Raw genomic sequence first — 26706 nt, 5'->3', positions numbered from 1 at the left:
CTCAACGAAGAACTTGGCTACCTCAGCCGCACTGCCTTTGGGAAAGGCTCTTGTTTTAGCGTAGCGGGTGAGGCACACAGTAGCTATGACGATTACCTTTTCTTTGCAAGTCGGCGCTAGTATTGACCCCAGGAGGTCCATCGACGAAGAGTACTTCACGTTGTGGAGCCGATTGTGTGCCTCGTTTATACGTGGGAGAAGATACACGTCCTTTTATGTGTTCATGCGAAATTATTCGACGCAGAGACGTAGGGTTCCATCCTTCTTCTTCAATACCACCACGGGGGTCGCACGCGGACTCTCGGACGGCTGGGTGGAGTCATCACGTAGGATTTCGTCGACTTCTCTTTTTACGGCCTCACGTTCTCACGTCGAAACTCAGTACGGACTCTGACGGAGTGGTCGCGCTTTCTCCATCGCTATGATTTGATTTTTCGCGACTGCGGTCTCCCGCAATTTTGACGACGACGAAAAGGAATCCTTGTATTTCAATACCAGGGCCCTGAGCGGTTTTTACTCTTGTTTCCTAAGACTCGAAATGGCGTCAAAGCTGGGGGAGGGGCTTGGTTTGTCGGAGCAGGTTCCACAGAATTAGTGAGAGCGATAGTACAGGTGGTTTTCATAAATTCGCCAACGTATGTAAACGTCGTGCTTTTGTTCACGTGTTTGTACTCATTGCTAAACTTTGTGAGCATAACTGTTGCGGTTCCTCTCCACAGCTCGGCGGTTCCTCTTGAGACACAAATATCGCGGTTGACCACCAGGTGCTGAGTGCCTTCAATGACGCCTCTGAAGTCTTGTGGTTTCAGAATGCTGACGCAAATGTGGCAATGTCATGCAGCATTATGCTGAACGATACTAGGAAAATGGGTCAACATAGTCGTTCTTTAGAACGTAAGATACTGTGAGCTTACAACAAGAGCTGATTTTAGTGGCGATGTCATCCACCATCACCGGTGTTCGTCACAGCTATCGCATACATGATAAAAAAAGCAGCTGGGGTTGGACTTTTCTAAAACAAGATAGCCATAGCCTGGCTGTGCATCGGGGACAAATGGCCTCAACGAGCAAGTGCATTTGCTTTGCCTTAAAGTGGACTTTTCGAACGCCTCATGCTGGCACTTTTCTCTTCGTATTTTTCTTATAAAAGGTGCACGGTGCCTTAAAAACTTTGGGTAAATATGTGAATCCTGATGGTACGAACAGCGCTAACGTAAAGCGTGGGACAAAAAAAAGACCCGTGGCATTATCAAACAAATATCTTGATCGTTGGCGATCAGCACATGAACAAGATGTTCAGCGGATATGCCTGCCTATTCTTCTTTTCCTTCCTGTTTCTGGCTGATCTCCATGAATGTGGCAAATGCAGAAGATAATCAGGCGTTAGTGAGCGCTCACGTTGCCGTATGTTTTCCTTCCTCGTCTTGTCTTTATGTTCGCGCTATCAGCACTACCTGAAAAAATCATCACATCTCCACGAAGTGAATGATGATGATTGGGTGAAGAAGCGGGGTCATTCGGTGTTATTGTAAATCATCCGTGACATTGACCACTCGCGCATGTAAACAAGCAACAAAACGGTGTACAGTTATGTACAATGCTTATTGGTTACAACTGGTATGTTGTGTTCAGTTGCGAGTTCATATTGCAACCTTCTTTGAGCGAGCACTATTTTTTTATTATTTGCAACGTGTCCTTCTATAGAGCTTGACCACTATAAGGTCGTAGCCAATGGGCGGGGGGGGTTACAATTTTCAAAAATTTCTCTATTTTTTGTGTATAAATACATGCACAGATACAAACACACGCGCGAACATACATTAAATATGATTGAAGCCCCGCCCTCCCGAAGAAGATTTCTTTCTGGTGACCCACGACATCAGTATCCCTCTTTTCCACAGCAAAAAAGAGCTAGAAGTAACATTTCAAAAACGCTGAGAAACGCCAAGGTTCTTTAAACGATCAAAATTTGCATGTTAAGTAAGCGCAATTCATATGATCGTAATTTTGTATGGTAAACCTGCAAGGATTGATCAACTAACCTGATAACGTATTTTGCTCATCCATGTGTAGTTGACAGCCATTATAGAAGCAAGCTATTAGGATGAAAGTTATTCGTATTTTTTCAGCGAATGCGGCCTAGCACAAAAGAACTCGTATAGAAACTTTTATGGAAATTCACAATCAGGTAAACATTTATTGAAATGCTTTGCAGCAGTGTCGAATAAAAAACGGCTTTCGAAAACGTGTTGATCCAAACCTTTCGACAAAATGAACTTATACGCGTGGGAACATCATTTTTACGCCTGAATGTAAATTTTTCTACTCTTGCGCAGCGCACAACAAAACACATCAGAGAAAATAGTGGACAAGCGATGGAACTGCACTTGTCCTGCGTTCTCTCTGGTATGTTTTGTTGCGCACTGTCAGAAATAATTTTGATCTGATTCACCCACACAACGATAATTTGTATAAAATTCTATGCCAAAGATCATTCTGTTTATCATAATCTAATTAACACAAACTTAACATAAGTTAAATAAATTGCAATCACTTTTCTTGGAATGCATAATCCCGAACGAATAAAAACAAACAAGCATGAGATGGTGAAGACCAGTCGTTTATTGCGCTCGCCCATGTCATCCGTTGCTCAGATTTTCGGTCAGATGTTCAGTTGCCTAGCCATAGTAGCCGTGGCCGTAGCCACCATAGCCGCCATATCCTCCATAGCCGTGTCCGTAGCCTCCGTATCCACCATAGCCGCCGTATCCACCATAGCCGTGGCCGTATCCACCGTATCCGTAGTGTGCTCTTTGGTTGTCATAGTGGTGAGTGATGGCGTGGCTGTATCCTCCGTGGCCGTATCCATGACCGTAGCCGTGGCCGTAGCCATAGTAGCCAGCGTTGGCAGCAGCCAGCACGACCAGGATGACGAGGGTGCACAGCTGCGAAAATGGTGATGGCAAAAAGCGCGAGTCTCAAGTGGCAACGCTTTTAACGTTGTCTTGCTCCAAAGTTAAGCACGATATTTGGTTGCTAACTGCTACTTGTCGCTTCCGATTTCTAGTGACGTGATCAGCATGTTAACACCACGATGCTCTGCTTAGCATATATTCTTGAGGCTCACTCAGTCGTTTTTCTGGTGCTCTCCTTCCTTATTTTTTTTTTTTGGAATGCCAGGAGTCTTAATAAAGATGCGATCACTCATAGACTTAGCCATTCAAAAACTAATAACTGTAGCCGAGTGAGTGTTACTGCTGATGCATCGTTGTGGCTAGTGCATTCATACGAAGTTCAATGATACATAGAATTGATGCATGACTTTCCTGAAGGTTTTATTTACGAAGTGATGAAGCCACTCACCTGAGTGCGCGTTGTATATGCATTTGCCGGGAATTTTAGTTTTCAGCACACTGATTTCGTCTCGGGTAACCAAAACAGTTATCGCCCTTCACAAGACTACGTCTTCAGTATGTACTCATGAAAGCGTTTGCCTTCTGACCGAGTATTCGATAGAAGAAAACAGGGCACGCGTTTAGTACGAGCAAAAGTAGTTGCGCATAATGCGGGCCACTGGTCATAATGGTTCACTTACGCGCTAATTCATTGCATTATTCATAGCCTCACAACAAATGGCGTCCCTCTGCTTTCTTTTCCCATGTTCCAGCCTACGTAGCCGAAAAGTACTTCGATGATTTTTTAAGTGTAATAAAAATCTCCATAATATTAGTGCAAAGTGCACTTCACCATCGAAACTGATAATGACGGAAAAAGTCGACAAAAATTGACAAATCCAAGGAAACAAAGGCGAAGGTAGACGACGCTGAGAATTTCCGCATGTATTCATGTAGCGTAGGCAGACCCAGCGCCGGACTACTCACAATGGTCTTCATATCGGACTGCTGCCGGAGTTGCTTTGGAAAGCACTAATTCTCGAAAAGCGATCCGGTGCGTTTATATAGTCGGCCACCCTCTAAAGCGAACCAACCGCGGCACGGTGATGAGTTAAAGGTCACCCATAGAATATACCAGCAAATTTAGAAAGGATACCAGTTTTCTTGGAGACACGAAAAGAGCTAACCAAAAAAGCAAGGCGACAAAAAAAACTATACCGAGTGCACGGTTGGCTTAACCCGCGCCTTCTGCACAGCGAGGCACGTCAAGAAAGCGTTCCGAGGAAAACAACGAGCCACTACAATTGTTGCCGTGCTGACCAAACCTGCGGGCCTCTTATGCCAGGATCGCAGTGCCGGGCTGGCACGCAGGGGACCCGGGTTCGAATCCCACTGTATATTTGGTTTTTTTTTTCATTTCAGGTGTTTTTTTCCTCATTTGATGCGGTACCGAAGGCGGCGGAGAACTACAGCGCCGCATGCGACCCTTGTGATCTCGTAACATCAATCGCTGTAAAATTGGCCGCCGAAAAAGGGGTCAATGAATGCTTTGCCCATTTGTCTACTGTCGGATTATGCTTTTGTTCTAATAAAACTATGTGTGAGCTGTAAGAACACGCTTGTCGCCTCCCGCGAAGTTAGCTTTTTACGTTCATAAAAGCACGCGATCTTCTATCATGGAGGGTGCGACTTCGTTTTGTCTCATTTGCCATCATAGGCGGCGAAAAACTCAAAGCACTCATTCTCAGTTTTGACTGACACGATGAGCAGGTAGAGTGGTATCGAATCCACATTCGAATATTGTGAAAAGACCTTTTCCTCAGAGTAGGACTGTAAGAAAGTTTTGTCTCTGTTCTCTTTCGGAAATGAGAAATTTTGTTGCACACAACAATTGTTGCTTTACTCATTGCAATGCGATTCTAAATGCTCACTAATGAGAACCGCTATAAAATGTAACTTAGACGTTAGGTTCCTACTGGCAGTGTCGGTCAGTGTATGTTTTACATTATATATGCTTAGTTTTCATTCTGTGATGCAAAGACGAACAGATCTCGATAGAACGTAAGCACAGAGAAATAATAGTCCACGGAAACAAGTGGGGAACAATCTTTTGTACGCTTTAACACACCGCGAGTATAAGATTTCGGCATCGAAAAGCAAACGCGTTGCCCTTCGTCCTTCTTGTGCCACGCCAGGGCATGATCTCGATATCTGTCCGCAGGTGTCACAACAGAAGGCGGCGCACCACCGCCTATACAATGAATAAAGCAGCATCAAGTTTACAGCCAGTTCAGAGGGGGAGAAAAGAGTCCCTCTAACAAATATAACCAGACTTCTTGTCTACAGGACTTGAGTCCACGCACAAAACAACCTATATCACCCTCATTTGGGAGACAATTCAGCTGTAATCTTTCAAACAAACTTCGGATTCTCTAAATAACAGCAGCTCACTTCAATCAACAAAAACGTTAGCACATATTTACTGTCACAGATGGAGCAGCGGTAATAAATCTACAAGCATTGCAAAAAGAAAAGCTCCTGCACATACTTCTCTTGAGCAATTTTTCGTTATCATATTTTATATAAAAAATGGCCCCATATCTGTATGTTAATCTGCAAATGTCGTCGAAAAACGATAGTCTTGTGTCTGGAGAGAGTGAACAAGACATTTATTTTATGTTCTGCGCATGGAAATTGGTGAATGGTATTCTGGAGGCGCTGCGTTAGAGTGGAGGCGAATGAGCACATCGTCCCGTCACACATGAGACATGAGCGCCATCTGGCAGTTTTCTTGGAAATCGAAGCGCGTGGCTCTGAGACGGGTGTGCGCGAACGCCTCAGAGGTGATAAGGTGTAGAACGCAAGGCAACGGGTAGGTGCCACCACCATTTCGTCTTAGCAAAGCGTTTGAAGCACTCGCCTTTTCGTCCAAGCGTTGCATAGTCAGCGCAGCGTGATAAGACCTACGGTGCTAACATTACTTATGTATGCCTTTTCTAGTAAAAGACGCACATGCAGAATAAATACATGTTGTTTGCTGCCCCAGACTTGCGCAATAATTGCTTTCTAATTGAGAATTGCACAAGTATGAACGCCCATTCTTGAGCAACGTTGGTGGGCGAAGCGGAAGAGGTCGGCCGTTTCAAGTACCCGGTGTCATTAAGAGTGGACAAACAGACAAATGAACAGACAGACAGACAGACAGACAGACAGACAGACAGACAGACAGACAGACAGACAGACAGACAGACAGACAGACAGACAGACAGACAGACAGACAGATGGACAGACAGACAGACAGACAGACAGACAGACAGACAGACAGACAGACAGACAGACCAAAATTTTTGCGTCGAAGGTCCCCAAGAAAGACTATCGTCTTTAAAAAGGCCATACCGCTATTTTCAATCTCGACTAACGCATGCAATATGCAGCTCAGGCTCACGCGTGCCCTCACAGACTAAGAAACACCTTCCGTCCTCCTAGTTCCAAGTTTAGTAGCGATCAGTCAGGCACGATCAGGTTATGGCCGACGCGAGCATATTTTATCATTACGGCACTTAATTGCCTTGAGCCTTTCTTTCCGCAGTCCTGCACTAAATGCAGAGACCGGCTCTTTTTATTATATATGCTCTGGCAGCGAAAATTCAAATGGGCTCCCGTGTACACAATAAGATTAGGTGGGCTGAGCTCTTCGAATTTCGGACGTCACTCAACTACAGGCTGTCCAGGAGGGTCGTGCCAACGCGAAGAGTCACCTCCTTCCTATTGCGTTCTGGTCGTCTGCTGATGCTCGATGCGTGGCGGGCTAGTTGACGAGCTTCTTCAGCACACTTTTAGGAGTTGGTGACCTCCAAGTTTTCTTCGTCAGTGATGTTTAGAAGCATGGCGTTGAAGGTCGCGGCCGGGTTCTTTCCATACCCGAACTTGTAGGGCGTCATCTGCGTCATCTCCTGCACGGCCGTGCTCTATGCGAAGGTCCAGTACGGAAGGATGGCGACCCACGTCTTGTGTTCGACGTCGACGTACATGGCCAGCATGTCGGCGATGGTCTTAGACGGTCGGTCAGCCCATCTATTTCTAGGCGGTGCGTGGTTGTACAGCGGTGGCTTCTCTGGCTGTAACTCATGACTGCCTGGGCCAGGTCTGCAGTAAACGCCTTACCTCTTTCGGTGATGAGAACCTCTGGGGCGCCATGTCGAAGGACCATGTTCTCAATGAAAAACTTGGCTACCTCAGCCGCACTGCCTTTGGGAAAGGCTCTTGTTTTGGCGTAGCGGGTGAGGCACTCAGTAGCTATGACGAATAACTTATCTTTGCAAGTCGACGTTAGTAATTTCCCCAGGAGGTCCATCGACGAAGAGTACTTCACGTTGTGAAGCCGATCGTGCGCCTCGTCTATACGTGGGAGAGGATACACGTCCTTTTGTGATTTTGTTCACGCGGCAATATTCGACGCAGATACGTAGGGTTCCGTCCTTTTTTTTAATAACACCACAGGGGTCGCCCACGGACTCTCGGAGGGCTGGGTGGTGTCATCGCGTAGGATTTTGTCGACTTCTCTTTTTACGGCCTCACGTTCTCAAGTCGAAACTTGGTACTGACGCTGACGGAGTGGTCGCACATTCTCCACCGCTATGATTTGACTTTTCGTGACTGCGGTCAGCCGCATTTTTGACAACGACTAAAAGCAATCCTTGTATTTCAGTAGGAGGGCCTTGAGCGGTTTTCGCTTATGTTTCTGAAGATTCGAATTGACGTCAAAGCTCAGGGAGGCGCTTGGTTTGTCGGAGCAGGTTCCACAGAATGAGTGAAGGCGACAGTACTGGTGGTTTTCATAATTTCCTCGATGTATGTGAACGTCATGCTTTTCTTCAAGGGTTTGTACTCATTGCTAAAATTTGTGAGCATAACTGTTGCGTGCCTCTCCGCAGCTCGGCGGTTCCTCTCGAGACGCAATTATCGCGGTTGACCGCCAGGTGCTCACTACCTTCAACGACGCCCCCGAAGTCTCCTGGGTCCGTAATGACGACGGAAATGTGGCAATGTCGTGCAGCATTATGCTGAACAAATCTAAGAAAAAGGGTTGAGATAGTCGTTATTTTTAGAGCGTAAGATACTGTGAACTTACAACAAGAACGGATTTTAGTGGTGATGTCATCCACCGTCACCAGTGTTCGTCACAGCTATCGCATACATGATCAAAAAAAGCATGGATTAGCCTTTACTAGAACAAGAGAGCGATAGCCTGGCTGTGCTCATCGAGGACAAATGGCCTCAACGAGCAAGTGCGTCTGCTTTGCCTTAAAGTGCACTTTCCGAACGCCTCATGCTGGCACTTTTGTCTTCGTATTCCTGTTATAAAAAGTGAAAGGTGCCTTAAAAACATGGGGTAAATTGGTGAATCCTGACGGTACGAACAGTGCGAACGTAAAGCGTGGAACGAAAAAAAGACGCGTGCCATTATCAAGCAAATATCTTGATCGTTGGCGTTCAACACAGGGATGAGATGTTCTGCAGATATGCCCGCCTACTCTCCTTTCCCTTCCGGTTTCTGGCTGATCTCCGTGTACATTTATAAGTCGCAAATTCAGGAATTAATCACGCTATAGTGTGCGCTCACGTTGCCGTATGTTTTCCTTCGTCGTCCTGTCTTTATGTTTGCGCTGTCAGCACTAACTGAAAAAATCACGACATCTCCACGAAGTGAATGATGATGAGTGGGCGAAGAAGCACGGTCATTCGGTGTTATTGTAAATCATCCGTGACATTGACCACTCGCGCATGTAGACGAGCAACAAAGCGGTGTGCAGTTATGTACAATGCTTATTGGTTATAAGTGGTATGTTTTGTTCAGTTGTGAGTTCATATCGCAACCTTCCTTGAGCGAGCACTATTTTTTTATTATTAACAACGTGACCTTCTATAGAACTTGAGCATTATAAGGCCATAGTCAATGGGCGGAGGTGGGGGGCTAAAACTTTCCAAAATTTATCTATTTTCTTTGCGTATATATACACGCACAGATACAAACACACAAGCGAACATACATTAAACATGATTGAAGCCCTGCCCTCCCGAAAAAGATTTCTGGTGGCCCACGAAATCACTATCCTTCTTTTCCACATCAGGAAAGTGCTAGAAGTAACATTTGAAGAACGCAGAGAAACGGCATGGTTGTTTAAACGATCAATACTTACATGTTAAGTAAGCGCAATTCAAATGATCGAAATCTTGTACGGTAAACCAGCAAGGATTGATCAACATAAACTGATAACGTATTTTGCTCATCCATAAGAAGTTGACATCCATTATAGGTGCAAGCGATTAAAATGGGAGGGATTAGGATTTTTTCAGCGAATGCGGTCTAGCACAAAACAACGTCGTATAGAATCTTTTATGGGATGTCACCATCACGTAAACATTTATTGAAATGCCTTGCAGCAGTGTCGAATAAAAAAGGCTTCAAAAACGTGTTGACCCAAACCTTTCGACACAATGGACTTAGAAGCGTGGTGACATCATTTTTACGCCTGAATGTAAATTTTTATATTATTGCGCAGCGCACAACAAAACACACCTGAGAAAACAGTGGACAAGCGATGGAACTGCACTTGTCCTGCGTTTTCTCTGGTATGTTTTGTAGCGCATTGTCAGAAATAATTTTGATCCGATTCATCCACATAGCGATAATTTGTATAAAATTCTATGCCAGAGATCATTTTCTTTATCATAATCTAATTAACGCACGCTTAGCATAAGTTAATTAAATATCAACCACTTTTCCGGGAATGCATAATCCCGAATGAATAAAAACGAACAAGCATGAGATGGTGAAGACCAGTTGTTTATTGCGCTCGCCCACGTCATCCCTTGTTCAGATTTTCGGTCAGATGTTCAGTTGCCTAGCCATAGTAGCCGTAGCCGTAGCCACCATAGCCGCCATATCCTCCATAGCCGTGTCCGTAGCCACCATAGCCGCCATAGCCGCCATATCCTCCATAGCCGTGGCCGTAGCCACCATAGCCGCCATAGCCGCCATATCCTCCATAGCCGTGTCCGTAGCCTCCATATCCACCATAGCCGCCGTATCCACCATAGCCGTGGCCGTATCCACCATATCCGTAGTGTGCTCTTTGGTTGTCATAGTGGTGAGTGATGGCATGGCTGTATCCTCCGTGGCCGTATCCATGACCGTAGCCGTGGCCGTAGCCATAGTAGCCAGCGTTGGCAGCAGCCAGCACGAATAGGACGACGAGGGTGCACAGCTGCGAAAATGGTGATGGCAACAAGCGCGAGTCTCAAGTGGCAACGCCTTAAACGTTGTCTTGCTCCAAAGCTAAGCCCCATATTTTGTTGCTAACTGCTATTGAGTTGCTTCTGACTTCGAGTGTCGTCATCAGCATGTTAACACCACTACACTCTGCTTAGCATATATTCTTGAGGCCCACTCAGTCGTTTTTCTGGTGCTCCCCTTCCTTTTTTTAGAATGCCAGAAGCCTTAATGAAGCTCTGATCACACATAGACTTAGCCATTGAAAACTAATAACTGTAGCCGAGTGAGTGTTGCTGCCGATGCATCGTTGAAACTAGTGCATTCATACGAAGTTCGCTGATACATAGAATTGATGCATGACTTTCCAGAAGGTTTCATTTACGAAGTGATGAGGCCACTCATGTGAGTGCGCGTTGTATATGCATTTGCAGTGATTTTAGTTTCCAGCACACTGATTTCGTCTCCGGTAACCAAAACAGTTATCGCTCTTCACAAGACTACGTCTTCAGTATGTACTCATGAAAGCGTTTGCCTTCTGACCGAGTATTCGATACAAGAAAACAGCACACGCGTTTAATCAAAGTAGTTGCGCATAACGCGGGCCACCGGTCAGAACGGTTCACTTACGCGCTAATTCATTGCATTATTCATAGCCTCACAACAAATGGCGTCCCTCTGCTTCCTTTTCCCACGTTCCGGCCTACGTAGCCGAACAGTACTTCGAAGATTTCTTTTTGAAGTGCAATAAATATCTCCATCATTGTAGCGCAAAATTCACTTCACCATCCAAACAGATCACGATGGAAAACTACCGACAATAATCGAGAAATCCAACAAAAAAAATGAAACTAGACGACGCTCAGCCGCTCCGCATGTATCCATGTAGCGTAGGCAGACCCAGCGCTGGATTACTCACGATGGTCTTCATATCGGTCTGCTGCTGGAGTTGCTTTGGAGAGCACTGATTCTCGAAAAGCGATCCGGAGCATTTATATTGTCGGCCACCCGCTAAAGCGAACCAACCACGGCACGGTGACGAACTAAAGGTCACTCATTGGATATATCGGCGCATTTCGAAAGGATACCAGTTTTATTGGAGACGCGAAAAGAGGTAAACAAAAAAGCAAAGCGACAAAAAAACTATGCCGAGCGCACGGTTGGCTTAACCCGCACCTTCCACACAGCGAGGCACGTCAAGAAAGCGTTCCGAGGAAAACAACGAGACACTCAAATTGTTGCCGTACTGGCCAAACCTGTGGGCCTTTTTTTGCCTGGATCGCAGTGCTGGGCTGGCACGCAAGGGACTCGGGTTGGAATCCCGTTTATCTTGGGTATTTTTATTTAGTTAGGTGTTTTTTACTCATTTAATGTAAATGTAGTTACGGACACCATTGGTACCGAGGGCTGCGTACAGCTACGGCGTCCCACGCGACCATTGTTGTGATCTCGTAACATATATCGCTGTGAAATTGGTCGCCTAAAAAGTGGTTAATGAATGCTTTGCCGATTTATCTATTGCCGGATTATGCTTTTGTTATGAAAAAAAATTATGTGTGACGCTGTAGGAACACTCTTATAGCCTTCCGCGCAGTCAGCTTTGTACGTTCATGAAAGCACGTGACCTTCCATCATCGAGTGTGCGTCTTCGTTTTGTCTCATTTGCCCTCATGAGCGGCGAAAAACTTAAAGCACCAATTATCAGTTTTCACTGACACGATGAGCAGGTAGAGTGGTATCGAATGCACATTCCAATATTGTGAAAAGACATTTTTCTCAGAGTAGGACTGTAAGAAAGTTTTGTCTCTGTTCTCTTTCGGAAATGATAAACTTTGTTGTATATAACAAGTGCTGCTTTACTGTTTACATCTTTTATGATTTTAAATGCTCGCTAATGAGAACTGCTATAAAATCTAACTTAGGCGTTCAGTTCCTACTGACAGTGTCAGTTTATGTAAGTTATAAATTATATGTGCTTAGTTGTCATTCTGTCACGCAAACACGCACAGATCTCGATAGAACGTAAACACAGAGAAATAATAGTGCACGGAAACAAGTGGGGAACAATCTTTTGTACGCTTTAACAGACCGCGAGTATAAGATTTCGGCATCGAAAAGCAAACGCGTTGCCCTTCGTCCTTCTCGTGCCACGACAGGGCATGATCTCGAAATCTGTCCGCAGGCGCCCCGAACAGAATGCGATGCACCACCGCCTATACCATGAATAAAGCAGCATAAAGTTTACACTTCAGAGGGGGAGAAAAGTGTCCCTCTAACAAATCTAACAAGACTTCTTGCCTACAGTACTTGAGTTCACACCCAAAACAGCTTATATCACCCTTATTTGGAAGTTCACTCAGCTGTACACATTCGAACAAACTTCAGATTCTCCAAATCACAGCAGTCCACTTCAATCAAGGAAAACGTTAGCACATATTTAGTGTCACAGATGCAGAATCGGTAATGAACCTACAAGCTTTGGAAAAATAAAAGCTCCTGCACATCCTTCTCTAGAGCAATTATTCCTTATCATTCTTCGTATGAAAAAAAAATGGCCCCGTATCTGCATGTTAATCTGTAAATGTCGTCGAAAGACGATAATGTTGCGTGTGGAGAGAGTGAACAAAACATTTATTTGATGTTCTGCGCATGAAAATCGGTGATTGGTATTCTGGAGGCGCTGCGTTACAGTGGAGGTGAACGAGCGCATCGTCACGTCACACGTGAGACATGAGCGCCATCTGTCAGTTTTCTTGGAAAATGAAGCGCGTGGCTCGGGGACTAGTGTGCGCGCCCGTCTCAGAGGCGATAAGGTATAGAACGCAAGGTGACCGGTAGGTGTCACCACTGTCTCGTCTTAGCAAAGCGCTAGTTAAAGCGCGAGAACAAAACGACGACACAGAGACAAGAAGGACACGAGGAACACGTGTCCTTCATGTCCTTCGTGTCCTTCTTGTCTCTTTGTCGTCGTTTTGTTCTCGTGCTATAACTATCACGCTGCCATACCAACTAGCCCAAGCTGCCACACTTCTTAGCAAAGCGTTGGAAACACTCGCCTTTTCGTCCAACCGTTGCATGGTCCGCGCAGTGTAATAAGCGCTACGCTCCTTAAAATCACTTGTATATGCCTTTTCTAGTAAAAGACGCACATGCAGAATATTGCCGCATTCAACCTGCAGAGGAGAGCTCGCACAGCCAGAGAAGAAGACGAAGCTCTTGCCCGGTCCTCTTTACGAGCGCCTTTCATTTTTAATTAAAGTGAGCTCTTCTATATCGAACTCCTGCTGTGTCTGCGTCGTGACACTGGTGGAGGTGCCGGGTATCAAGGATTTCCGTCCGCTACCCCTCGGCGCTATTTCGACGGAAGACGCAACGTTGAAACGAGCGCGACGATCCCGCGAGACGTTTCTCCTGGGTTCCGGTCACGCTCGCCCTCCCCAGGTCATTTTCCCCGATCTAATAGAGGTAGCACCACGGACAGGGCGAGAGGAAGGTCTCCCAGTCCACGCCGGGGAAACTAAAAGCAGCGACCTTAGGGGGGAAGGTTGCGAATTACCGAAGATTTGAAAATCCCCCATTGCCGCCGCATGAAGTGCCACACATTTCGAATGAACCGACGAAAGACGAGATTGTCACCGCCGACATTACACTTTCAATTGACGGTCACGACGTGACCGCACTGGTCGACACTGGTGCGGACTTTTCAATAATGAGTGCGAATCTGGCCGACCAACTCAAGAAGGTAAAAATGGAATGGACGGGGCCGCAAATTCGAGGAGCCGGAGGCCAGCTGCTGACACCTACCGAAAAGTGCACCACACGAATCAAGATCGGGGATTCATCATTCGTGGCAACCTTCATTATTCTTTCTGAGTGCTGTAAACAGGCCATCTTGGGTATGGATTTCCTGCGGGAGTATGATGCCATTATAAATATACCGGACGGTGTACTGACCTTCTCAGCGGACCATAGCGCAGCGCTGCAGCGCAAGCCCATGCGCGTGATTGACGACGTGACCTTGCCACCGTTGTCATGCCGCCTCGTCTCCGTCACGTGTAACACGCAGCATAGGGGAGAAGGTGTCGCGGAACAAATATCGACGCTTTTACTCTCTCGAGGAATCGCTATTGCCAGAAGTCTCGTCAGTGTAGTGTCTGGGCAAGCAGAGGTCCTGTTGACAAACTTCAGCAACGAGCGTCGACACATTGCAGAGGGTACCACAGTTGCATACTTCGAAGAAATTGTAGAATTCCGCGAGTGCTTCGCAGTACAACAGGCAGAGACGCCGGCCGCTTCAACACCACTGCCTGTCGACGTGAGCACAGATTTATCGCCAGCGCAGAGGCAGAGTCTTCTAGATATTCTCGGCCAGTTTGAAGATTGTTTTTCGTCGACCTCGAAAGTAAATCAAACGCCACTGACAAAGCACCGAATTATAACGGAAGAGACGGCAAGACCAATTCGACAAAACCCATACCGCGTGGCACCGAAAGAACGCGAAGCAATCCAAGAACAAGTCCAGAAAATGCTCAATGATGACATCATTCAGCCGTCAAAAAGCCCTTGGGCATCACCGGTAGTGCTAGTTAAGAAGAAAGACGGCAGCTTACGCTTCTGTGTGGACTACCGCAAGCTGAACCGCGTGACAAAGAAAGACGTATACCCACTACCGCGTATTGACGATTCACTTGACAGGCTGAGGCATGCACGCTTCTTCTCGTCGATGGACCTGAAAAGCGGTTATTGGCAAATCGAGGTCGATGAGCGGGACAGAGAAAAGACTGCTTTTGTTACGCCTGACGGGCTTTACGAGTGTAAAGTCTTGCCCTTCGGATTGTACTCAGCCCCAGCAACATTTCAGAGACTGATGGATACCGTCCTATCAGGCCTTAAGTGGCAGACGTGTCTGGTATACCTCGACGACGTCATTGTTTTCTCACCAACATTCGAGGAACATCTAAGACGGCTGCTATTAGTATTTCGAGCAATACGGTCCGCTGGCTTATCGCTGAAACCTGAGAAATGTCATTTCGGTTTCAAGGAACTCCGATTCTTAGGACATGTGGTGAGCCATGAAGGTGTTTATCCGGACCCCGACAAGATCAACGCCGTCCGAAAATTTCCGGTGCCAACAGAAAAGAAGGCCATAAGACGTTTTCTTGGCCTTTGCGCCTACTACCGCAGATTTATCGCCAATATCTCGCACATAGCGTCGCCCTTAACACGCATAACGAGAGACGATGTTCCGTTTTTATGGGGCGAAGAGGAACAAGCAGCATTTGACGGTCTACGACAGCGCCTGCAGACACTCCCTGTGCTTGCTCACTTTGACGAGGACGCTCCAACCATGATCCACACTGATGCCAGCAACGTAGGTTTAGGCGCTGTACTCGTCCAGTGGCAAGACTCAGCCGAGAGAGTGATTGCATATGCAAGTAGGACGCTTTCCCGTGCCGAGTCCCATTATTCCACAACGGAAAAGGAATGTCTTGCTGTAGTATGGGCAGTTCTGAAGTTTCGCCCATACCTCTACGGCCGTCCCTTCCACGTAGTCAGCGACCACCACTCTCTTTGCTGGCTGACCAACTTGAAGGACCCATCTGGTCGGCTAGCGCGCTGGAGCTTACGCCTACAAGAATTCGATATGACGGTCGTCTATAAGTCGGGACGACAGCACTCTGATGCTGATTGCTTATCCAGGTCGCCTATAAAGCAAGATGATGTCTCAGAGGACGATGACATGGCATTTTTAGGAGTGGTCGACACGGTCACCATTTCGTCTAAGCAGAAAGAAGACAGTGAGTGGCTCCCTCTTATTAATTTTCTTAACGGCCAGTCTACAAGCGTTCCCAAGATATTTGCAAGGAGCCTGCCATCATTCTGCTTGCGCAGTGGTGTCCTATACAAGAAGAACTTTGCCCCCAGCGGAAATGCCCACTTACTTGTCGTCCCGACATCCATTCGCGATGAGATCCTGAGCGCTTGCCACGATGAGCCAACCTCCGGCCACCTCGGATACACGCGCACATTGGCCAGATTCCAACAAAAGTACTACTGGCCGAAGCTTCCAAGCACTGTAAAGAATTACGTCCGCACGTGTCTCGATTGTCAACGACGAAAATCGCCACCTTTAAAACCAGCCGGATTGTTGCAACCAGTTCAAGTGCCCACCATGCCTTTTGCACAAATCGGAATGGATCTCCTTGGACCATTTCCGACTTCGCATACTGGAAATAAGTGGGTAATTGTCGCTACGGACTATCTTACTCGCTACGCAGAAACAAAGGCTTTATCAAGTGGAACCGCAGTAGAAGCGGCACGATTTTTCATTTAAAATATCGTTCTGAGGCATGGTGCTCCTAGAATTATATTAACAGACAGAGGTACCGCTTTCACGGCCATGCTCCTCAAGTCAGTGCTTGAGTTGAGTGGAACAGCGCATCGAAAAACTACCTCCTACCACCCACAAACCAACGGCTTAACAGAACGCCTCAACAAGACAATTGCTGATATGCTTAGTATGTACATCGACGTCGATCATAAAAATTGGGACGACGTTCTACCATACGTGACGTTTGCTTATAATACGGCGCAGCAGGAAACTACGCGGAGCACGCCATTTAGTCTTCTTTATGGCCGTGTAGTGACGACAATGCTTGATGCCATGCTGCTGCACGACTGCGAGGATACAGACACGGATGTTCAAGCCTTTACCCAACGAGCTGAAGAGGCACGGCAGCTAGCACGCGTGCGAATCGCCCGACAGCAGAGTTATGACGCACAACGTTATAACCTGCGACACCGATACGTCACTTATCAACCAGGCGAGAAGGTGTGGGTCTGGAGCCCTATTCGCCGACGCGGCCTTTGTGAAAAGTTATTGAAGAAGTACTTTGGTCCCTACAATGTTATACGGCGCCTAAGTGACGTGAACTATGAGGTCATCCCTGACAGTTCCTCGCGAGCTCAAAAATCTGAAATCGTACACGTTGTGCGGATGAAGCCATATTACAGTGAGCCAGTTGCGTAATACGTCAACTACATACACCGCGTATTCTGTAGCCGAGCATCGGGTCGATGCTCTTCCTGGAGGGAGGCAAATGCCGCATTCAACCTGCAGAGGAGAGCTCGCACAGCCAGAGAAGAAGACGAAGCTCTTGCCCGGTCCTCTTCACGAGCGCCTTTCATTTTTATTAAAGTGAGCTCTTCAATATCGAACTCCTGCTGTGTCTGCGTCGTGACAATATATACGTGTTGTTATGGTGCCCCACACATGCGCAATAATTGCTTTTTAATTGAGAATTGCACAAGCATGAAAGCTAAACCTTGAGCAACGTTGGTGGGAGCTGCGGATGGGGTCGGCCGTTTCAAGCGCCCGGTGTCGTTAAGAATGGACAGACAAACGCACAGACAGACAGATCAAAATTTTTGCGTTGAAGGTTCCCAAGAAAGACTATCGTCATTAAAAAGGTCATCTCGCTATTTCCAATCTTGACTAACACATGCAATATGCAGCTCTGGCTCGCACGTGCCCTCACAGACTAAGAAGGAGGACCTTCACTCCTCCTAGTTCCAAGTTTAGTAGCGATCAGTCGGGCACGCTCAGGTTGTTGCCGACGCGAGCATATTTTACCACCACGGCAATTAATTGCATTGATTCTTTCTTTCCACAGTCCTGCGCTAAATGCAGAGAACTGATCTCTTTATCATATATGCCCTGGCTGTGCTCCCGTTTACACAATAAGATGAAGTGGGCGGAGCTCGTCGAAGTTCGGGCGTCACCCAACTACAGGCTGTCCAGGAGAATCGTGCCAAAGCGAAGAGTCACCGCCTCCAAGTTGCGTTCTGGTCGCCTACTGATCCTCGATGCGTAAACAGGCGAGTTGTCGAGCTTCTTCAGCACACTATTGGTAGATGATGACCTCCAAGTTGACTTCGTCAGTTAGGTTTGGAAGCATGGCGTCGAGGGTCGCTGCCGGGTGTCTTTCATATTCAAACTTGTGGGGTGTCATCTGTGTCGTCTACTGCATGGCCGTGCTGTATGCGAAGGTCACGTACGGAAGGATGGCGACCCACGTCCTGTGTTCGACGTTGACGTACATGACCAGCATGTCGGCGATGGCCTTAGACGCTCGGTCAGCCCATTGATTTGTGGGCGGCGCATGGTTGTACAGTGGTAGCTTTTCTGGCTGTATCTCATGACTGCCTGAGCCAGGTCTGCAGTAAACGCCTTACCTTTGTCGTTGATGAGAACCTCTGGGGCGCCATGTCGAAGGAAGATGTTCTCAACGAAGAACTTGGCTACCTCAGCCACACTGCCCTTGGGAAAGGCTCTTGTTTTGGCAAAACGAACCTGTGCACAATCCAAAATATTCAAGCCCAGGCGCTTAGGATATTCCTTGGTTTACCCCGCTGCGCATCGACAACTGAAACAATTGCCATTGCACAGGACTACTCTATCATGACGCACATCACCATTGAAACGATGCGTCAAACCTAAGGCAACAATCTAGCAATCCTTCCCACCACTTGGCAACCCTCACTTCTGAGAGGCCCCGCACAAAATTTCATGCAATTGTCTGTGCAAATCGTGCGTCGTTTACGTCAGGTTTTACGCCTGCTGAGAAACTGGTGTATTCTCCGTGGTGCCTGACACTTCCACAAGTACGTCTTTCAATTCCAGAAGTACAGAAAAAAATCATATTTGCCTTCATCAGCCCTAAAACAATCGAGCTTGTACCTACTGCACAAAATGTACAATAACCACGTGCACATATACACCGATGGTTCAACCACAGCGTCTGGTTCTGGCGGTGCGGTGGTGATTCCAGTTAGAGGAATCACTCTGCGAATCAAGCTGTCGCACGTCACTACGTCTACGGTGGCAGAACTTCAGGCTTTGCGCGGGGCCCTAGAGTACATCAAATCCCAGAGACCGAGTAAATGGGCTGTGTTTTCCTACTCTAAACTGGCCCTACAGAGCATGCAGTCAGTCCTTCGACGAGGTTGCCATGAACAGTTGACTGACGAGGTTGTCAAGCTTCTTCGCCATGTCACAGATACAGGACACGAGGTCAAGTTTCAGTGGCTACCTGGCCATTATGGGATAAGTGGCAATTATTCCGCAGACAACGCGGCTCGCACATCGCACCAAGAAGAGCACACCTTTCCGATTCCTTTGTCAAGGACTGACGCTGCAAAGCAACTTCGTCACCTGGCACGTAGTCTGTGTCTGCTGGAGTGGAGCACCCCAAGCATAATACATACGAGACTATACCAAATAAACCCTCGACTGGAACTTCGACCTTCATCCGGACTTCGTCAGCGGGAAGCTTCGCTTCTTTGTCGCCTTTGGTTGTGGGTTGCCTTTACAAAAGCATATACAACCCTCATCGGATAGACCGACAATGCGAAATGCGACGTCTTCTGTGCCAAAGAAGACATCGACCATCTGATATACCATTGCCCTCGATTTGCCTCTGAAAGACAGAAGCTTTCGGACGTATTGCGACAATTGGACGATCGGCCACTCTCTTGCAGATGCTACTGGAACACCGTTCTCACCTTTCATCAGCTCAAAAAGCAGTCAAGGCTGTCTTGTGCTTTTTGAGGACTACAGGCCTACGTGACCACCTTTAACTTTTGTGTAGTGCTACCGCCGCATACGCGTCAGCCCATTGACTGACAATCATATTTCTTTATTTCTCTCTTTCTCTTCTCTTTCGTCTCTCTCTCTCTCATCTTTATGCCCCCTTCCCATTTCCCCAGCGTAGGGTAGCAAACCGGGCATGTGCCTCGTTAACCTCCCTGCCTTCTTTCTTGTTGTTCATCTCTCCCCCCCCCCTTTTTTGGCATAGCGGGTGAGGCGCTCAGTAGCTATGACGACTAACTTATCTCCGCAAGTCGACGTTAATAATGGCCCCAGGATGTCCATCGACGAAGAGTACTTCACATTCTGGAGCCGATCGTGTGCCTCGTCTATACGTGGGAGAGGATACGCGTCGTTTTCTGTGATTTTGTTCATGGGGAAATAATCGACGCAGAGACGAAGGGTTCCATACTTATTCTTCACTAACATCACGGGGGTAACCCCCAGACTCTCGGATGGCTGGATGGTGTCATCGCGTAGGATTTCGTCGATTTGTATTTTTACGGCCTAACGTTCTCACGTCGAAACTCGGTACGGAATCTGACGGAGTGGACGTGCACTCTCCACCGCTATGATGTGATTTTTCGCGACTGCGGTCTACCGCAATTTCGACGACGACGAAAAGGAATCCTTGTAATTCAATACAAGGGCCCTCAGCGGTTTTTACTTATGTTTCCAAAGACTCGGATTGGCGTCAAAGCGGGGGGAGGGGCTTGGTTCGTCGGAGCAGGTTCCACAGAATGAGTGAGAGCGAGAGTACTGGTGGTTTTCATAAATTCCCCGATGTATGTGAACGTCGTGCTTTTGTTCAAGGGTTTGTACTCATTGCTAAAATTTGTGAGCATAACTGTTGCATTGCCTCTCCGCAGCTCGGCGGTTCCTCTTGAGACACAAATATCACAATTGACCACCAGGTGCTGAGTGCCTTCAATGACGCCTTCGAAGTCTTCAGGTTCCAGAATGCTGACGGAAATGTGGCAATGTCATGCAGCATTATGCTGAACGACTCTAGGAAAATGGGTCAAGATAGTCGTTTTTTAGAGCGTAAGATACTGTGGGCTTACAACAAGAGCTGATTGTAGTAGCGATGTCATCCACCGCCACCGGTGTTCGTCACAGCTATCGCGTACATGATCCAAAACAAAAAAAGCTGGGGTTGGGCTTTTCTAGAACAAGATAGCGATAGCCTGGCTGTGCTCAACGAGGACAAATGCCCGGAACGAGCAAGTGCATTTGCTTTGCCTTAAAATGGACTCTTCGAACGCCTCATGCTGGCCCTTTTGTCTTCGTATTCCTCTTCTAACAGGTGCACGGTGCCTTAAAAACGTGAGGTATATTGGTGAATCGTGATGGTACGAACAGTGTGAACGTAAAGCGTGGGACAAAAAAGACCCGTGGTATTATCAAGCAAATATCTTGATTGTTGGCGATAAGAACAGCAATGAGATGTTCAGCGGATAAGCCCACCTATTCTCTTTTTCCTTCCTGTTTTTGGCTGATCTCCATGTATGTGGCAAGTGCAGGAAATAATCAGGTGTTAGCGCTCACGTGGCCCTGCGCGTTCCTTCGTCGTCCTGTCTTTATGTTCGCGCTGTCAGCACTGCCTGAAAAAATCACATCTCCACGAAGTGAATGATGATGAGTGGGCGAAGAAGCGGGGTCATTCGGTGTTACTGCAAATCATCCGTGACATTGACCACTCACACATGTAAACGAGTAACAAAGCGGTGCACAGTTATGTATAATGCTTATTGGTTATAAGTGGTAAGTTGTGCTCAGTTGTGAGTTCATATTGCAACCTTTTTTGAGCGAGCACTATTTTTCAATATAGAAATTTATAGAAAGTTATATGCCTAAGTTCACTTTCTTTGGGAAACTTAACATAAGCTAATTAAACTGCCATCACTTTTCTTTGGATGTATAACCATGAACGAATAAAAACAATCAATCATGAGATGGTGAAGACCAGTTGTTTATTGCGCTCGCCCATGTCGTCCGTTGTTCAGATTTTCGGTCAGATGTTCAATTGCCTAGCCGTAGTAGCCGTGGCCGTAGCCACCATAGCCGCCATATCCTCCATAGCCGTGTCCGTAGCCTCCGTATCCACCATAGCCACCGTATCCGCCATAGCCATGGCCGTATCCACCGTATCCGTAGTGTGCTCTCTGGTTGTCGTAGTGGTGAGTGATGGCGTGGCTGTATCCTCCATGGCCATATCCATGACCGTATCCGTGGCCGTAGCCGTAGTAGCCAGCATTGGCCACAGCCAGCACGACCAGGACGACGAGGGTGCACAGCTGCAAAAATGATTACAGCGACAAGCTCGTCTCTCAAGTAGTTAAACTTTAACCGTTATCTGGTTCCAAAGTTTAGCAGGCTATTTTGTTGCTAACTGCTATCGAGTTGTTTCCGACTTTTTGTGACGTCCTCAACATGCGAATACCACTACGCTCTACTTAGCATATATTTTTTAGTCTCACGCAGTCTTTTTTCTGGTGCTCTCCCTCTTTCTTTAGAATGCCAGAAGTCTTAATAAAGGTGCGATCACATATAAACTTCAACATCATCATCAGCAGCAGCAGCAGGAGCAGCAGCAGCAGCAACCTGAGTACGTCTACTGCAGGACAAAGAACTCTCCCATGTTCAGCCAGTTAACTCGGTCTTGTACTTGCTGCTGCCAATTTTTATCCGCAAGCTTCTTAATCTCCTCTGCCCACCTGACCTAACCCGCTTTCCTTCTCTGCGAATCCAGTCAGTTACCCTTAATGACCAGCGGTTATCCTGTCTACGCACTACATACCCGGCCCATGTCCATTTCCTCTTCTTGATTTCAACTATGATGTCTTCAACCCCAGTTTGTTCCCTAATCCACTCTGTCCTCTTCTTGTCTCTTAAGGTTACACCTGCCATTTTCCTTTCCATTGCTCGCTCTGTCGTCCTCATCTTAAGCTGAACCCTGTTTGTAAGTCTCCAGGTTTCTGCTCCGTAGCTAAGTACCAGCAAGATACAGCTGTTATATACCTTCCTCTTGAGTGATAGTGTCAATCTACCTGTCATAATTTGGGAGTGCTTGCCGAATGTGCTCCACCCCATTCTTATTCTTCTAGTTACTTCAATCTCGTGGTTCGGCTCTGCGGTTATTACCTGCCCTAAGTAGACATAGTCTTTTACAACTTGAAGTGCACTATTACCTATCTCGAAGCACTGCTCCCTTCCGAGGTTGTTGTGCATGACTTCCGTTTTCTGCAGATTAATTTTAAGAACCACCTTTCTGCTCTCCTTGTCTAACTCCATAATCATGAGTTGCAATTCGTCCCCTGAGTTACTTAGCAATGCAATGTCATAGGCGAAGCACAAGTTACTAAGGTACTCTCCATCAACTCTTATCCCTAACTGTTCCCATCCTAGGCCTCTGAAAACCTCCTGTAAGCACGCGGTAAATAGCATTGGTGAGATTGTATCCGCCTGCCTTACGCCCTTCTTGATTGGTATTCTGTTACTTTCTTTATGAAGCACTATGGTAGCAGTTAATCCCCTGTATATTTCCTCCAGGTTTTTTATTTATGCTTCATCGACGCCCTGATTTCGCAGTGTTTGCATAACTGCTGATATTTTTACTGAATCGAACGCCTTCTCGTAATCAATGAAGGCTATGTATAGTGGTTGACTTAGCCATTGAAAACATAGGCTTAGCCATTGAAAACTAATAACCGTAGCCGAGTGAGTGTTGCTGCTGATGCATCGTTGTGGCTAGTGCATTCATACAAAGTTCACGGATACATAGAATTGATCCATGACTTTCCAGAAGGTTTCATTTACAAAGCGATGAGGTCACTCATGTGAGTGCATGTAGTATATGCATTTGCAGTGAATTGTAGTTTAAAGCACACCGATTTTGTCTCGGTAAATCAAAACAGTTATCGCTGTTCAGAACTCTACGTCTTCAGACTACTGCTCACAGCGATTCACTTACGCCCAAATTCGTTGCCTTATATCGCAAAGGACGACGTAATTCGTAGATAATGATGTGTGGAGGCCACTGTTAAAATGGTGCATGCATGATGCGAAAGAACAAAACATCTTGAAGGTTCCTGGAGGGAAGTCGGAATTAAACAACGGAAGCAGTGTTATCGAAATGTTGATTCAGAACCAAAATATGCGAGTTTTCATCCAGTATGCTGTTACTTAAGACATATAAATAATAAACCTTGCACAAATATAACTATTCTAACAAAATATCTCAGATTATTAAGAATTCATTGGCTTGCCATCGAGCTTGTTTGCTCGAGGCTTTGTGGAAGTGGGAAGTAGCTTCTGGCCAGAAAGATTCTGTACCTAAATTATGTGCATCGCTTGCGTGCTGGAAATTATCAAGCAACTCCAGGCCAGTATCTCTCGGCAGCAAGCTTTACCGTCTAAACTATGTAAGTAGCATAAGTTCAGGGAAAGGAATGTCCAACTTAACAATTTCATATCCTGTCATTAATGAAGCGGGCTAACATTCCGGTCGTTGTTTTTTTCTACTGGTAACCACATGTATGAGACAATAGACGACAACAGTTATTACTTTAGCACAATCAGCAGGGCATTTTCACACGTCCAGTGCTGTGTATGTTGGTGAAATGAGTTTTCTTTTTTGTAGCTTTCGCTACTTTCCAACCAGTCATTTCGAACTTTCAACAAATACGACGCCGATTTCTTAGTATTTGTTTATGTGACTGTTGGCTGACATCACGTCTCTAAGCCTAAGAACAAATGGCGTTCCTCTGCTTCCTTTTCTTTCGTTCAGACCTAAGTCACCGAACAGTACTTCGAAGATTTTTTTTGGAACTACAATGAATATCTGCATAATTGCAATGCAAAGTGCACTACACTATACAAACTAATCACGATGGAAAATGGCTGACAAGAATAAAAAATATGTAACAAAAAAGACATAAAAGCAGACGACGCTGAGTGACACCGCATGTATCCATGTAGCGTAGGCAGACCCAGCACTGGACTACTCACAATGGTCTTCATATCGGACTGCTGCCGGAGTTGCTTGGGGAGCACTGATTCTCGAAAAGCGATCCGGCGCGTTTATATAGTCGGCCACCCTCTAAAACGGACCAACCGTGGCACGGTGACGAATTAAAGGTCACCCATAGGACATAACGGCTCACGTCGAAAGGATACCAGTTTTGTTGGAAACGCGAAAAGAGGTAAACAGAAAAGCAAAGCGATAAAAAAAACTGCGCTGAGTGCACGGTTGACTTAATCCGCACCTTCTGTACAGCGAGGCACGTCAAAAAAGTGTTCCGAGGAAAACAACGAACCACTCGAATTGTTCGCGTGACCGCCAAACCCGCGGGCATTTTGCGCCAGGCTCGTCGCCTTTGCGGTCTTGGACACTGAAAGCTATACTCTCGTGAACGGCCGAATGCCGCGAAGGCGTCTTGTTCGGCAGCAAGTTTCCGTTCTTGAAAGCAGACACCTCTTTTGCTTGTTTTTAAAGCGTTCTTTCTCACCAATCCGCCTCTACGTTGACTTGAAACGAACCGCCCGCCCCGGGCGTCAACCCGAGATTCGCTTTCGTGTTTGGGAGCTCCTACTGTTCAATCACTACGAGAGAATGCTCGTGAAAGCTGGAGACTTTGACGGGCTCTTGAGAAGAGCTGACGTTGCTCTCGCTGCCCGTTCTTACGTTGCCTGTTTCGTTCAAGACACGACGCGTTCAATAAAAAAGAACAAAGGCTTCGGGGCATATCTGACGTACTTATTGTTGTTATGACAGCAGATCGCCGCTTGAAAGTCCACCGCGATTGCGGAGTGAACGAATGAAAAAGCGTGCGTGAACGAGACGCCTTACGCTGCGCGTAAACAATACGCCGTAGAAATCGGTTAAGCGATCAATCCGGACCAAGGTAACTTTCTTGATTACGCGTCTTTCGAAGACTGAAGGTTTCCGTTGCTTGAGGTGAATGCTCATTGTTTTTCAGTCAATCTTTGCAGTTTTCTTGTTGTTGCACTTTTGTTCCCATTCTCTCAAGGCTGCAATTTTCCGTATAGGCGTCATATTTTATTCAAACTTTGACGGGGTTTCGACTATAAGCAAGCCTCTGTCCCCTCATATGTATATCATCTTTACTTTTGGCGCTGATGGCTTGTCAGATTTTGAAAAAAAAAACTAGCTCAGGAGAATTCACTATCCTAGCAGCTCCTCGGAGGGACTTAAGCGTAATCTCGTCACTACGCCTAACCGCATCCCGCAGGTCGCGGGTTCGATTCCCGGTTGCGGCGGCTGCATTTCCGATGGAGGCGGAAATGTTGTAGGCCCGTGTACTCAGATTTGGGTGCACGTTAAAGAACTAAGGTGGTCAAAATTTCCGGAGCCCTCCACTATGGCGTCTCTCATAATCAAATTGTGGTTTTGGGACGTTAAACCCCACAAATCAATCAATCCAACCGTATAAAGTGTCTAACAAGATTTTCAAGGGAAATAAGTCGTGACAGCGCCTATTGGTCAAGTAAATACATATTGTGGTTTCGTAAATGCGACAATATTTGGAAAATAAGTAATTTGCGTAAATTAAGTAACGCGAAATAGCTTCATGATTTCACAAATTCATCGTTTTTCGTTGACGCATTTGACAGAATATTCCGATGTTCTCAATCAGAACGCGTATACAATGAGGCCGATGGCATTCCTCTGATAGATTATAGGTTGCCGCGATGGCTCGCTACACACGACACTCGGTGGCTCACCGAGAAGGCGTGAGTTCGATACCGGCTGCAGCAATCGCATCTAGATGAGGCCGAAGTGCTAAAGGTTAACTGATTGTTGGGCTTTAACGTCCCAAAACAACCACTTGACAATGATAGACACCGTGGTGGAGGGCTCCGGAAAT

The 26706-nt window shown here is 46.6% G+C and overlaps 2 protein-coding genes across 2 annotated transcripts; both read right to left on the bottom strand.

Annotated features, from left to right (window-relative positions):
- Positions 1–2599: 2599 nt before the first annotated feature.
- LOC119165838 (uncharacterized) lies at positions 2600–3914 on the bottom strand. The gene is made up of 2 exons (XM_075871877.1): positions 3882–3914; positions 2600–2945 (listed from the first exon to the last, which is right to left on the bottom strand). Exons 1-2 carry the CDS (start codon positions 3891–3893, stop codon positions 2679–2681), a joined length of 279 nt encoding a protein of 92 aa, XP_075727992.1. The 5' UTR covers positions 3894–3914; the 3' UTR covers positions 2600–2678.
- Positions 3915–9725: 5811 nt separating this feature from the next.
- Positions 9726–24867, bottom strand: LOC119165836 (uncharacterized). Its single transcript, XM_075871876.1, has 3 exons — positions 24827–24867; positions 22048–22113; positions 9726–10108 (listed from the first exon to the last, which is right to left on the bottom strand). Exons 1-3 carry the CDS (start codon positions 24836–24838, stop codon positions 9800–9802), a joined length of 387 nt encoding a protein of 128 aa, XP_075727991.1. The 5' UTR covers positions 24839–24867; the 3' UTR covers positions 9726–9799.
- Between the last annotated feature and the right edge of the window lie 1839 nt (positions 24868–26706).

The sequence above is a fragment of the Rhipicephalus microplus genome, chromosome 8 (assembly GCF_043290135.1).
Source record: "Rhipicephalus microplus isolate Deutch F79 chromosome 8, USDA_Rmic, whole genome shotgun sequence".
Taxonomy (NCBI): Eukaryota; Metazoa; Arthropoda; class Arachnida; order Ixodida; family Ixodidae; genus Rhipicephalus; species Rhipicephalus microplus.
This window is presented reverse-complemented; position numbering and strand designations above follow the sequence as displayed.

Excerpts from the sequence above, each read along its gene's own strand:
- LOC119165836 (XM_075871876.1), bottom strand. Across the intron at positions 10,109-22,047 it reads GCTACTACGGCTACGGCCAC|GGCTACGGCCACGGCTACGG; the intron begins GGATACGGTCAT and ends GCTGGCTACTAT.